Consider the following 14,033-nt stretch of genomic DNA (forward strand, 5'->3'; position numbering starts at 1 on the left):
GATATTGAATCGCATTCAACCGGCCGGTAGCTACACCTTGGCAAAGTCGACCCGTACCGAGATTGAATGCATACTATGCATACTTTCTGCTTGAGGTATCAAACAAGCAAAATGCTGGTAACGCCATATTCCACCAGTGAGCCGGTCAGCCTCAAACACACGCCACCGATGTCAGATTCCCGGCCGTACACACCATCACTTCGGTAGGAAGAGCCGGTGTAAGCAGGGGTTCTCCAGCTTTTACGACGGCTAAAGCCAAGTTGCATAGCCCGAGGCTGTGTGTGCTGTGTGATATACGGCTAGCAGAAGGGAAGGGTATGGGAGCTGGGGTAGCGGAGATGTGGAAGAATGGAGTTAGGCGTGAGAGCTTTGCTGCCCGGGAATGCTGGGAGGCATACCGCTTGGAAGTCTGACTGACTCGTTCGCTGTTGGTACAGTGTTTGATCACGATTTGGATATGTTGCTGCAGAGAGAATGCTGTATCAGCAGACAGCATGAGGCAGGTCACGGGGGTGGGCCTCCATCGTTGACCTCGTGAGTATAGGAACTACCGTATCATGTGATTAGAGCAGGCTGTTCTCAGCGTAGGAGCCTACGATAACCCGGTTGTGTCGCAAAGCTTGATACAGCTAAGCATGCTGGTTCAGAGACAGAACCATGTGCACTCGAGCTTAAACACAACATCAGGTATGAGAAGTAATGGGCAGATTTCGATGAACAAAGACATTATCATGAGCTATACCACTACATCCCGCTCCCCTTCTCTACCCACGGCCCCCCACCCCCTCATCCACATCCGTAACCTCAACCCTTCTATCACAAAACTCCACCCACCCATCCAACTCCATCTTCTTCAACACCGTACTAAACCCCTCGCTCCCCTGCCCCTTCCCCTCTCTACCACAATACCTCCCCACAACATCTTCCTCCAACCCTTGTTCCGCCCCCGCCCCATCCGGATACTCGATATGAAACACGGGTTTCCCCGCTGCGATGAAAGGGGCGAAGGTGGCGCACTCACCGTACTTTGCGCATTGCTCGTTTACGCTGAAATGCACGATGGGCAGGACGGCGGGGATGATGTCGCCGGCGTTTTTGAGGCCGAGAGTGAGGTTTAGGGGGTTGGTGAGGGAGGAGAGGTATTGGAGGTAGGTGATTGAGGTGGAGGGGGTGAGGGAGAGGTCGTTGGTGTTTTGCTGGTGGGGTTGTTAGTATATATACGACTACACGGTGGGGAATGGCATGGAGGTGGGTATCTACTTACGTATCCATCAACGTTATCAGGATCAACACCATCACACCCTTTCTCCTTCGCCAAATCTACCCTGTTTTTCATTATCCTCCTCACGTTCTCACTGTCTAGATCCAACCATTTCTCCCCAGGCCACCCGTCTAGATCACGCCCGAGATCTTCCTTTTTAAACTCCGACGCGTCGGGCCGCCAGTCTTCGTAGCTGCCTGCGCTGAAATAGCATATCACTTTCTTGCCTAAAGAGTGTAGTTGTCGTATCGTCTCGGTGGGCGTATCGAAGAGATCGATATCGAAGATACTGACGTCGGGCGTTGTGCTGGTGTCTGAAGAGGAGAGATCGGGTGGGTGGGAGAGAACGATCTGCCACGTATCGGATACGGATGGTGTCCATGGGAGTGTGGTGTTTGGTGTGGGGAGGGGTGTTAGGGTGGAGCTTGGGGGCGAGGTGTTGTCGTTGTCGTCGTCGTTATCGCGTCCGATTGTGAGGCCTAGTCCTAGACCGAGGCCTAAAGCGAGGATCAAGAGGACGATGCCGACGGCAAGGAGGATCTTGCGCCGTAGAGACCATGGCTGTCGTGCTTTGGGTTTCGCGTACATTGTGCCTTTGTGCGACCGGTTGCTAGATGCAGAAGATGATGTTTGCCAATTTGCTGGATTTCCTTCGCCGACGCAGAATCTTCAATCATACGCCAGATTCAGTGGTTACAGCGACAAAAGATCTGGTCACTAGAACAAGACCAAGTTGATGATCCATACGCGTTGATAACCCACACCCGGCACACCTCAAACACTTCAAAAAATAATTCGATAGCCTGGGAATATCACGAGAAGACGCGTCGCAAGCGGCGCAGTGACGTGCGCTACCCTTGCATATGTAGGCAATATATAACTGTTGTATGTAAGACATGTGGTAACTGTAATTGGTGTAGCGCTCATGCAGTCATATTGCGGGTGAGGCGTGCCGAAGGAATTCGCTCCCGGTTGGAAAAGTTGGCAGCTGAACACAGTGTCCGTTGACGGGGAAAAGGCACTATGTAGTTCAGCTATCCGCAAAAGGCCATGGTGCAATTACACGATCGAGTTGTTTTCGGAGACGACGTGACTACGTGGCAGGTGTGGTGATAGTGCAAAACGCAAGTAGCGAAGTGCGGCGCAGCTGCCCCGCCAGCTTGGGTCTGGAATTCACCCATATTGATGTTGTGGCCGTGCGAATGTGGGGTTAGCTCAGGGGTCATAGATGACCGCCTAAACTCCACAGTCGTTCACTGGTCATGCTGGATGCAGGGAAAAAAACACAAAGACAATTTTGACTGAGCTTCAGCTAAAAGATATACATTGAAAATGACAATTGCGATAATGACCGACGCCATGTTCTTCCAAAGGATGCTTGTGTTTACAGCGGAATCGCCTTTGAGAACTTGTACTGCCTACTTGCGCCGCTCATGGTCACCCATAGCGTGAGCGGATCACTTCCCAACTGCTCTTTCGTCGCGCCCGTCGTGCTTGCCACCGCGCCTGGGACGGTGATGGGTATGGTGGTGCCACATTTGTTTCCGCCTGCCGTGTACACGTTGACAGACTCGATGTTGGCGCCGTTGGCGGATGTAGTCCAGGTCAAGCTGGGTCGGCATAAGTCGCGAGTTTGGCGGTTGATGAACTGTTGTGCGAGGTCGTCGTGCTTGAGGGTCTTGAAAGGCCAGGTTGTTCTGTAGTATGTTAGTAGGATGTTCATCTGGAGAAGCAAGGGTACATACAGGCGCATCATTTCAGCGGAGATGACCTCAATCCATGTCATGAGTAGCGAGTACTGGCCACTCTTGCCGTTGACGGTTGTGGACGGAACATCATTGACGCGCATGTTGGCCTGATGGAACATGTATCTGTATAAAGAATCAATATGAATCAATGACGCGGATGAAGCTGCACTCACGGGTCCCAATGTAGGCCAAAGAGGTTGCGCATTGCAGTGTCTCGAGAGTTGATCATGAGATCGTCAAACGTCCCTTTTCCTGCAGAAGTATCGATCCACTCTTGCAGTGTACAAGCGGGAAGATCGCAATTGTAGTAGATGAGCGTTGCCCAGCGCGGCATGACGTTGAGTCCGGCGTACCCGTTGTTCTGAACATTGGTCGTCAACGGCCAGAAACTGTTCTGCTGATTGCGAAGAGGCGGGCGGGTGTTGTCTCCTACGACATTGACGATGCCGTTATCCATCCAGCCTTTAATGGCATCTGCGTTGTGTAGACCAGTGATTGCAGGCGGGATGATGCCCTTTCCGCTCCAGCGTTTAGCAGCATCGAGCCCGACCTGTTTCAGCCAAGCTTGGTTGAACGAGATCTCCTTGGAGGCATCTGAGTAGGTCGCGTTGGTCAAATCGGCGTGGGAACTAGTCCTGAGTCAGTAATGCAAAGTATGGAGGGGCATGGAACGTACAAGGTATGCGAGATGTGCGCAAAGGCGTCGCGTTGTTCTTCGTCGGCGAACCAATTTTGTAGCTCGTCGATCTCGGCACACTCAAGACTCCAGGTATACTGAGAAGGCGTCGAAGGCCAAATATTGGTGCCAGTACCAGGGGGCTTCTGGAATTCTGGGTCGCCATCCTTTTGATCCGCGTATTCGATTGCGTTCGTTGGGGTGCAGACTCTCTCGCCTTCACTCGTGTCCGTGGATGCTTCTATATCACCGTTGCCGTTGTGTCCGATCTCTATAAAGAACTCGGATCCTGCAGGCATCTGCGCGTTCAGGCTGGCTTGCCATGTGACGTGCAACGACAGGTCATCAGGCTTGGCGCGATAGTTCACGCCCGCTGGTCGGTACATGGGCGTCTCCAAAAACATGTCATCCACCTGCGTGCTGAAGTAGATCCTTCTGAAACCGACGAAAAGGCCTCTTGTCACCCATGTTATCCAAGCGTGCTGGAGGACGTTGCTCGATGGAGCCCAGTCTAGAGCGAATGGCAAAAACCATACCATTTGTTGCCGAGTGCCTATCTGGTTGATGACTGCGGCGCTTCCACTGCTCGAGAACTTGGCAACCTCCCATGCCATTGATGCGTTCACAATCTTCGCAGGAGAATGATATATGTTCGCGATGCTCACGTCTACTTTGCTATTGGTATAGTCAGTATTACATGAGGTCGCGCAGAGTCTCAGACTTACGTCTTCAAATTGGCCGCGGAAAAGCCGGTGGTATTCGTGAATGATACAGGCTCATCGTTCAGGTTACCGCCGACGCTGGAAACTCCGAAGTCGGCTGTAGGGAAAACATCGAGACGGACCATGCGTACGCCAAAGTTCGTCTGGTAAGCATATAGATCGTTCCATTGCCGCCTAGTAAGTGCGCTGTAGTACTGGTCTCCATAGTTGTATCCCACTTCGCTCACGGTGACAATGCCACCGTAGTTGCCATGCGTTGCCGAGGAGTTGAGTAGAGGGAGGTTTGTGATCCCATCCTGGGGAACAGTGACGATCTCGTAAGGGATGCCGTAACCTTGAAGGCCAAGTGTAGCGCTGTTGATGGCCGAAGTCGAATCGCGTGCAATAACCAAGATCGTGCTTGATACTGTGGCACTTCCCACATACGCGGAGACATGTTGCAGGAAGAGACAGAAGCATGTGAGTGCGCATGCCCGCAGCAATGATGCAGTGGAAACCGCCATCGTGAGACGCGAAGTGAACAGCCTGCTACCGAAACTTTTTTTGAGGAACCTGGACGAGTTAATAAAGAAGTCTCGGCAGATATCATCTCATAGGCCACACGGAGGATATTGGTCCAGATGCAGTAAACGATCAAGAGACTATCGATTTTCTCCCTTCTTAGCCTCAGTAGTCGGACTTCCACCTGACATTCAACTTGATCCAGGACATGACGCGGCGGATAGCTCGATCAGATGCTTCGAATACTCATTGCCGTACCTCTGGAGGGCCTCGCATACGTAAGATGCCGTTAAAGCCATATGGTCTACCAGGGTCTTGGCAAATCAGTGTACTTGAGAAGCCACAGCGTAATGAGCTTTGCCACTTAAGACCAATGTATTGCGAAGATCTCAGGGCATGGCTCAACTCGTGACTTTGGCCTACCAAGCCACTGGATAGTTCTGGAGCGGACCCAAAGGCAAAAACCGATGCATGCTGGAAGAAGTGCGGCCAAATTCCATGGTGCAAAATGCCTTGGGGCCGCAAGGACGCGAGTGTGTGTAAGGATATTGTGAACGAAGCGCTGGGTGTCGTCTAGCCTGGCTCCACGAAAGCACGCGTATCCCCGCAGCCTGCCCATATTGCGCGAGCAATTACCGTCCCAGACTTCATCTGCGGCAGGTGCATTGCATTGCATGCGCGTCGGATACAAGACCGACAAAGGTGCCGTGATAGATGAGGTTGGATATTAAAATCGTCGTGTGGAGGATGTTAGGCTAAAGGCGGTGCCGGATGAACGTGATTGAAAGAGAGATGATGCGCGTGCACGGACGTTTACTACCGAACCGCGACATTTCAGCCTCGTCACGTCTTCCCCCGTCCACCACTCTTGTCGCGTCATCACGACACCCTCCTACGCTGACATCGCCTCGTCGTTAAGATCTAAATCATCTTTGTTCTAGTCTCAATACAGTAACAGTCCGCTGTTCGGGGTAGATGGCACTAGCCCCCAGAAATCGCCAGCGTTCCCTGGCATCGCTCTCGCCAATGCCCGGTCAGAAGGCTTCGCGCTGCAAGTCCCTCAATGATGACTGCCGCTCCAATGCCATTCGCGGCAGCCAAGAGCCGTATTGCAGGACTCTCGAAGGATGGCCGTGCTCAGTCACTGCCGCTGGCCCTGCAGCGGTGGATTATTCACACCTATCGTGTATGCTAACGCGAGTCGCAGATCAACAGCTAACACATGACTGCACAAACATAGGCCATGGTGAAAATCTTAGTGTCTGTCAAACTGGCTTTCGGTAGCCGATGAGCTTGCCCATGAGCAAGTGACTATTCTTCCACCCTGTTCACACTGGCTATTCCAGTAGGGCATCATATCCGCCTTGCTACTACGGTCTCTGCTATGGATCCTTCTACCAGTTCTTCGTGCATTGCCTACTAACTGGCCTTTATCACCATATGGTTATTACTGTACTCTCTGGAAGAGGAGCAGCACCTGGAGATATCTGAGCCACACCCAACAAATCATAGGCAGGACCGATGCCTTCGCCGGATATCTTGGGCGTTCAGGCCTTCGAGACTGGACCATTACTACAGGAGTGGTGGGAATGGACGCTTGTTGCCATCATCAGTGCCAGTGGGCTTGTAGGAGTTGTTGCTTTCCTTTGGTACTCATACCGTTCCCTACGGACATTGTTGAAGGTACGTAGCATGCATGCTATACCTTCTCAGGGCTTATAAACCTCGCAGGGTGACGACAATGATCACAGCTTACCACGATCGGTACAGGAACGAATCCACCTGTTGTCGAACAGTTCGAGCGTCATCCGCAAAACCCACACCCTCCCCACAAAGCCGTCGACGTTTGGCGTATATCTGGGCCTTCTGAGCAATCCAGTCACACACGATGAAGCGCAAACACTTTCACAATGGGACGTTATAGTGTTGGATTATTGCGAGCCTGGGGTCTTGGAAGCTGTTGGCGACGATAGCGTTCCAATGGGGCCTCACATCATCGCACGACTTGATCTGGCCCAGATAATCACATTCGCGACAATGGATAGTGAACTGGACATGTCGCGAGCGGTGTATGTTCTGTCGTGGACTATTCAGCGTACCTTGCGACAGCCGGACCAAAGAAGATACTTCACAGGCGTTCTTGTCTCTGGCTGGCGAGACCGCATATCGGTGCCTCTACTCAACGGCTTGACGAAGCTCCTCATTGCCTACGGTCTGGATGTCTACTTGGAAATTGAGGCTCCAGACTTCCTAGACGGTGTTCAGAAACTCGATGTCGCATTGTTCGCTGGCTTCATCGTCCGCAATGGGACGATCAAGTCGAATGGAGAGCGCCGAGACTTCTTCGAAATGGACAAAATGAAGACTACAACCAAAAGTTTTGTTTCCCAAGCCTGTCAGAGGTCGTTCGTAACGATGATGTGGGATACGATCGAAGACGATGCCGAACTCTCGCACGCTGTGGTCAGAAGAGCACATATGTGGTGTAGCTACCACGGCGCCATCCCATACTTTCCGCGTCAGCGGGCTCTATCGAACGTCGACGAGATTGTTCCTTGTCATGAGCCCTTGGCTGCTTTCCAGTGGCTCAAGCAACGAAGAGTCATGGAAGTCCACGAGCGATATCGCATGGCGCGAACAGTAAGTCTTCCTGGCCTGGGCATTCGTAGGTCTCTGCTAAGTCTTGTCAGCTTGCTCCCGGTTTCTCAAGTATCATCGACGATTACCTCCCTTTACAACACATCTTTCCCCGCCTTGCCGATACGCTCGCTGGCCTTGACGCAACCGACTCTTCTGACGACAGCGACGACGATGCGTCGAGCACATGTACCGATACTGTGCACTACCCCGAGATCGACGAGAACGGAGCAATGCTTGCACGAACACCTACATCACCAGTATCTTCTGGTCTGGAATGGACACTGGCAAGGGAGAAGCATAGCAGCGACCCACTGTCTTGCTCATCCAATGGGTCGCCATATGGCTCTTTGGGATGCTTTCCGATTGGATTGGACGCGTCAATGACAGACTTTTCGCGTGTCATTGAATCACAACGACGGCTACGGGATCTGAAGCTGCTCAGCCGATTATCAACCGCACAACTACATTCTGTCGCCAAGATTCTTCACGACTATTGCCACAGCAGCAGCCACTTCCTAGACTTGCTTCCAACGTCAAGAGATGCCATTTCAAAGCTTGTAGACGCACTAACTCGTACAAATGACGACGTGGAGGACAACTATCAACTACAAGTATACTCTGCGCTCGACTCTGGATTCCACACGCCTGGTGGTGCTCAGTTTTGGGCTGTCTGGGAACTAGAGCAGAGAACCCAATCCGTCATCATGTACATCTCCAAGTCGGTTCAGGATCTCAATGCTGTTCTGCTTCATACGCACTTGAGCAGGCTAGGCTTCTCCAGATACCAGTGCTTCTTAGCAGAGTACGGCTTGACGGAGTTCATGGCTGGGTCCTTCTCTCCTGAACGACTACCCGAGAGGCTACAGCAAGACCTAGAGCTTCTCTCGTCGACTGATCTACTCTTGTATCTGCAACACATGCAATACTCGGAGTGGGATGAGGACTGCTCGTTGCTCTCATCCATACGAAAACGTTGCGAAGAGTTGCTGATTGATGTACCTACGTACCAGCAGTTCAAGAAGCTTAGCAACGTGGACTACATCAGTGGTAGCATCACCGACGAACAGCTGGTCGACGCGAAGCTCAAATGGTACCGGCTCTCACATCTACCCACACTTGACGGACGTGATGCCCTAGAACTGTTCAGGGAAGTGGCAAGGGTGCTCGATGATATATTGTGGTCACGAGACCATGGGAGGCTAGACATCATCACTTCCGCTGTCAACAACATTACCAGCAGGGGATTCTTAGATTCGGCGGCTGACTTCGTGCTTTTCTGCGTCTTCTGCGCGGCAAGGAAAGCAGGGTTTGAGGAAGTGTACATCGAGGTGTCGGATCGGAATCCCCTGTTCAACCAATACTCAGATCAAAGCGCAGCTTTTGCAGAGCTATTCGCGCTCGGATCAAGATGCGAGGCGTACTTTGACATCAAGCCCAGCGATATCGGTATACTGCTATCGGAGAAGCATAGGAACTACTACAACCAGGAACAACACCAACCTCCGATGTGGATCTTCAACGCACCATCGTTTGCTTCTGCTTACGCTGCAGCCCAGACCGACATCGACCCAGAGCAAAAGCCATCCGTCATGCCTGCATATCGCCGCTTTACCTTCCTCAGTGTCTTTGCGATTCCAGCATTAGTTGACATCATCCTACTATCTACGACTGGCCATGGTCTGTATCTGAGTGTGCACATGAAAGAGGACCAACTATACTATGCTACACTGGCATTGATGTGCTCATTGCTCCTCTCTGGCGCGATTGGAACCTGGATATCCATTGGAGGGACCTACTACCTCATCTCCATGGCATTCTCAGCGGCTAACATGTTCGTACTCACCCGTCTGGTTGGTGGTCTAGCATTCACTCTTGCTGGCTGTCTTCTTGGCTTTGTCATCATCTCAGCTGTCGTGGGTCCAGGCCTTGGGGCGGTGTTCGTCTTCTACCTTTTCGGCCTCACAACATATCTCACCGTGCTTGCTGTCCTCTCCACATATCAGGTTCCCGGGTCCAGTTTCCTCAATGGTCGCAAAGTCATCATCATGGTAGTCCCGACATTAGTGATATCCCCTCTGTTGACCATTTTCATCCAGGACTACGACATCTACATCTATCCAGGAGTTCTCTACATATTCATCACCTTGCTGATCCTCGGTACTCGGCACGTTGCGACGCAATGGGTAACCTGGTATCACAACATCAAGACGCTTAACGATGCTGACATCAAGGATTGGTATGTGAAGCGGTCGGCCAAGGAGCAGCGTGTCACAAGCGGTACGCATCCTAAAGGTAGTGCCACACCTAACGCTTCAGCCGCACATACTAATCGGACTTCTGCAGATCGATCGAGCAAAGGTCCTCATACCGCATCCAAAGTTCTCGACTTGAACGCGCCTTCTTCAAAAACATCGACTAGTGCCAAAGACTTGTTCTACGGCATGAGTGAGCCCGCAATCTTGGCTCTTTGCCGCACCGCGCTATACAGCGCAGTTTTGAAGGAGAACGGGCGCCGATTTTGGCAGAAGCCTACGAATGATACCTTCGTCAGACAACTCGCAGGTTGCTGGGACTCTACGCTGTTTTTACTGGACTGGTATGCACGCATTACCGACACCAAACGACCGATTCCATACAGCTCAACCTGGAATCTTGAAACGCAGGTGGCGCTTGAAAGTATGCAGCAGTCGCAAAAAGGCATTCGCCTTCACAACTCCTTCATCCATTGGAGGACCGCTGGAGACGAGATCTACTGTGGTATACTCTACTTCCTCGTCGCACTCATGGATCGATGGCTCGACCTTGTACGCGGCGGCGACCAACTAGTCGGATTCATTCCATCCATGGACAACGACACACTTCGCCTCTCAGTCGGCTTCGGTCTTGCATACTACCTCATTGGAGCTGTACTACTTGACTATAAAGCTCAACACTTACACACCATGTCTGAGCAAATGTCTCCAGTCTCGATTAAGGACGCACACCAGATTGACAAAGCCAAATCCAACGATCTGAAATTCAGGCGACACTTATACCTGAACACCTTATGCCGATTTATCGGTGTCCATGTTTGGGCCCTGGCGATATGTGCTGCACTGATCTGGATTTTCAATGGCTCCGCAGTCGGTCTCAGCATATTCCTGGCTTATGTTGGCGCATATACTGGTCTACTCCTCTATCAGTACAACAAGATTTTCTCCGGCCCACATGCACTAATGCCACTCCTGGCAGCAGTCATTCTCGGCTTCGTAACTGGCAACATACTCATCACGGTCTTACCAGATTTCATGTACAACAAGATCATTGCACTTGCTGTCTCAACCTGGACGGCAGCTCTTCTCTCGTTCCGGACTGCCAAGCTAGGCATGCCTGATTTGCTCGACGTGCGCACCTGGATGTCGAACCTACTACCAGACACCGAGCAGAACAAGGAGCCCACTAACTCGACCGAGATGTCTAGCTTGAGCTGCGTCGCGTCTCGAAGTGAAGATCGTTCAGCCATCGACGAGCGATATCGCGCCTACAGCGGCACTGGTGGTGATGCGGAGTTCAGTCAAAGTGAGCTTCACGCGTACTGCAGCAAGCTGAGGGCTGCACCCAAGGAGAACAGGTTTCGCGTGCATCCTAATGGTCAGCCTGGTGACCAGATTTGCGCTATCCTACTATCATGCACCCACGAAAACCTCTCTAGGCTTGCCATGCAAGCATTCCCGACTATGCCCTTCCTCATCCAGCGGATCGTTCTGGCGTGGAAAAATGATTCCATCAAAGTCTTCATCGTTCCTATGCAGGCTGTGGCTGGGGTTGATTGCGACTTACGGGCAATCTCGCATTACACAGGCGGACGTCTCACGCTTTACGTCGCTTCGGATGCGAAGGGATTTGGGTCAAAGCAGATGAATGTGAGCAGCAACAGTGCGATCATTGCCGAGACATTGCTCCACGCTTGTTCAGAAACCATGTTTGGCATGCCGCACTACCAGGCTGAGATTACAGAATCAATGCTTGCCTGCCGGGAAAGCGACTGTGGTTTTTACGCCATATCAGAATGCAGCAAGCGGTCGATGCCGGAGCTCATCGTGGGACCGAAAGCCCTGAGCTTTGAAACTGCGCTTCGCAGAGGACTATTGCGGAACCTGTGCCTTGGGTTCGACTGCGAAAGTCAATGGGATGATCTTCCTCTCGAGATTCGTCGCCTTTTCCTACGACGATGTGTTGGCGTCCGCGCACCCTATACAAACACAGAAATGGCATGGATAAACGCGAACGTCCCGGTGGAAAGCTCGTGTACCATCCTGTCGTGCATTGCGCGATATGACCTTGGCGCGTACTTAGCGGTTGTCAAGTACAGCTTCTTCAAGAACCGAGGTGATCAGGCTCTCACCGAGAAAGAGTATCGTCAAATGACCGCGGACATACAGGAGGCGTATCATCCTGTCCTGAATCACTCGGCTGTCTCGGTTCTCAGCATCTTTACTGAATACGTCCGTCTGCCGGTTGCTTATGTCTACCACTCTGCTGGGACTTGGGTCAAATTCTTCTTCCTCGCATGTATGGCCGACCCCGAATACCAGCGCGAGCTGAACGGAGCCTTGATATACACACCGCGTCCACTAGCCACGTCTGCCACCTTCGTTCTGACCGGCTTATGGATATACAGCCGGGTTGCAATGTCCGTTGCTTTACCGTTTTTCTTATACCATCGGCGCAAAGATATTGCAGGTCTTGCCGGAACAGTGAAGGGTAGTTTGATCGTCCAGAAAAAGAACCGCCTGATCATTCGAAGCTATGGAGACACGGAGACAGCGTTCATTCATCCTGTCAAAGTTGGTGGGGTCAAACTGATGTTCTATCAGGGTGATCTGGAATTAGAGCCTACTTGGGGCCATCTCCGGGTTACATACTATGACGAAGAGATGCGCATCACGTTGCGTGAAGAGTACAAGAATGGCGTGGTGACCAATGAGTTTGTCTACGAGTATGCGTTGAAGCAACTTCAGCGTAAGACAAAGATCTCGAAAGTCAAGAAGAGTAGAGTGCCTCTAAGCAGAACCTGTCGCAGTGGCCAGGATGAGGGTGCCAAGGTTATCTACAACCGGAAGGGCCACATCGAGTCGGGAAGCTATATCAGCCATGATAATCTGGTCCGCTTCAAGTATCACTATCGAAAGAACGCCAAGTATGACGACGAACTTCTTCGCGCCGAATTCGTGCTGCCACATATGTCAGCCAACGTCAGCTGGTGTGCACCTCCTGTTCGCCATGCCGAGAAGATGGAGCGCTGGATACCCACTCCTCGCGTTCACGAAGCGACCTTTGTTCAAGGAGCCGACGTATATGAATGCTCATGGCTGTATGACCACAAGTTTCATCCAACCATTACCACAAAGCTTAACGGCGCCCCAGTCGACACCCCGGATATGATTCGTCATGATTGGCTTGGCGTACTAAAGAAGCCAACTCGATGTACTTTCGCGGACGAGAATCCCTTGTTAGCCTTCAAGTCCCCGTCTTCCAGTTTCTTCAGTCGGATGCTCCGAACAAACATCAAACAACAAGAGATTTCCACTTCCAGAGCTCGATCCCAGCTCTGGAAAGCTTGGAAGAAGCGAAACGATCTTGATGGTGTTGTCATCCGATGGGTAGATGAAGAGTTGATCCGCAGAGAAGCTCTCCTCCGTCCATATTGGAGGCGGAGAGATCGCGGTAGTCTAGTGAAGGCTGAAGACTATCTGGCGCTGCATGCCGACGCCATCATGGCGAGCTCAGATCTCACAAGCGACATCAGCGCATGGACGCCACTAGCCATTCGAATGAGCGATTTGTTCAGCTTTGGCCAGGGTGGGGATGCCGTTATCTTCACAAGAACCAAGGCGTTGCAACGCGACACTGATCGCAACCTACATGTCATCGCTGTTGATACCGGTACATGGCCAAACGAAGGCGGTGGAGTTTCCGCATGTCGTCGGGATCTCATCAATAACTTACGCACCATCAAATGGCACATGGTCGTCGAATCAGCCAATGACTTTGGCTTGCCAAAGCACCAGACCGAAGAGAACGTTGAGTCACTCAAGGTAATACCATTATGGGGATTGGACTTCATGCATCCAAACCATGGGATGTTCACCAACAAGCTGGACAGCGAGGTCGACCATCTGGTCAAAGCAGCAACGATATCCGACATCGAAACGAACTTCATTCCTACCTTGACTGCTCTCGTTCGCGGCGCACGGGCTACCACGATGACATCAGCAGACGTCAAGCAAGCGACGCGGGCTTTGGTTAATCTGAACACATACTTCCAGGATTCGCGCCACTGGAAAGAGGTCTGGACAAGCGATGTGGTCAAAGATACATGGAGGAGACTGTGGCTCGATGAAGACATGCCGAACGCGCAACCGCCCTCAGAATGGTTCCGTACTGAGCTTCCCACGCTCAATCACTTCGATACGGCGCTAGAGCTGTGGTTCCGATGCAAGTAA

The 14,033-nt window shown here is 51.8% G+C and overlaps 2 protein-coding genes across 2 annotated transcripts; one reads left to right on the forward strand and one right to left on the reverse strand.

Annotated features, from left to right (window-relative positions):
• Positions 1 to 2,645: 2,645 nt before the first annotated feature.
• J4E93_008675 (uncharacterized protein) lies at positions 2,646 to 4,910 on the reverse strand (the record flags this gene model as incomplete). Its single annotated transcript, XM_049346573.1, has 5 exons — positions 2,646 to 2,958; positions 3,007 to 3,132; positions 3,183 to 3,638; positions 3,686 to 4,360; positions 4,411 to 4,910. 5 exons carry the CDS (start codon positions 4,908 to 4,910, stop codon positions 2,646 to 2,648), a joined length of 2,070 nt encoding a protein of 689 aa, XP_049196463.1.
• A 2,602-nt stretch (positions 4,911 to 7,512) lies between these two features.
• Positions 7,513 to 14,033, forward strand: J4E93_008676 (uncharacterized protein; the record flags this gene model as incomplete). The annotated part of the gene is made up of 2 exons (XM_049346574.1): positions 7,513 to 7,518; positions 7,599 to 14,033. 2 exons carry the CDS (start codon positions 7,513 to 7,515, stop codon positions 14,031 to 14,033), a joined length of 6,441 nt encoding a protein of 2,146 aa, XP_049196464.1.

This window comes from Alternaria ventricosa (assembly GCF_023758065.1).
Source record: "Alternaria ventricosa strain BMP 2768 chromosome Unknown scaffold_17, whole genome shotgun sequence".
Lineage (NCBI taxonomy): Eukaryota > Fungi > Ascomycota > Dothideomycetes > Pleosporales > Pleosporaceae > Alternaria > Alternaria ventricosa.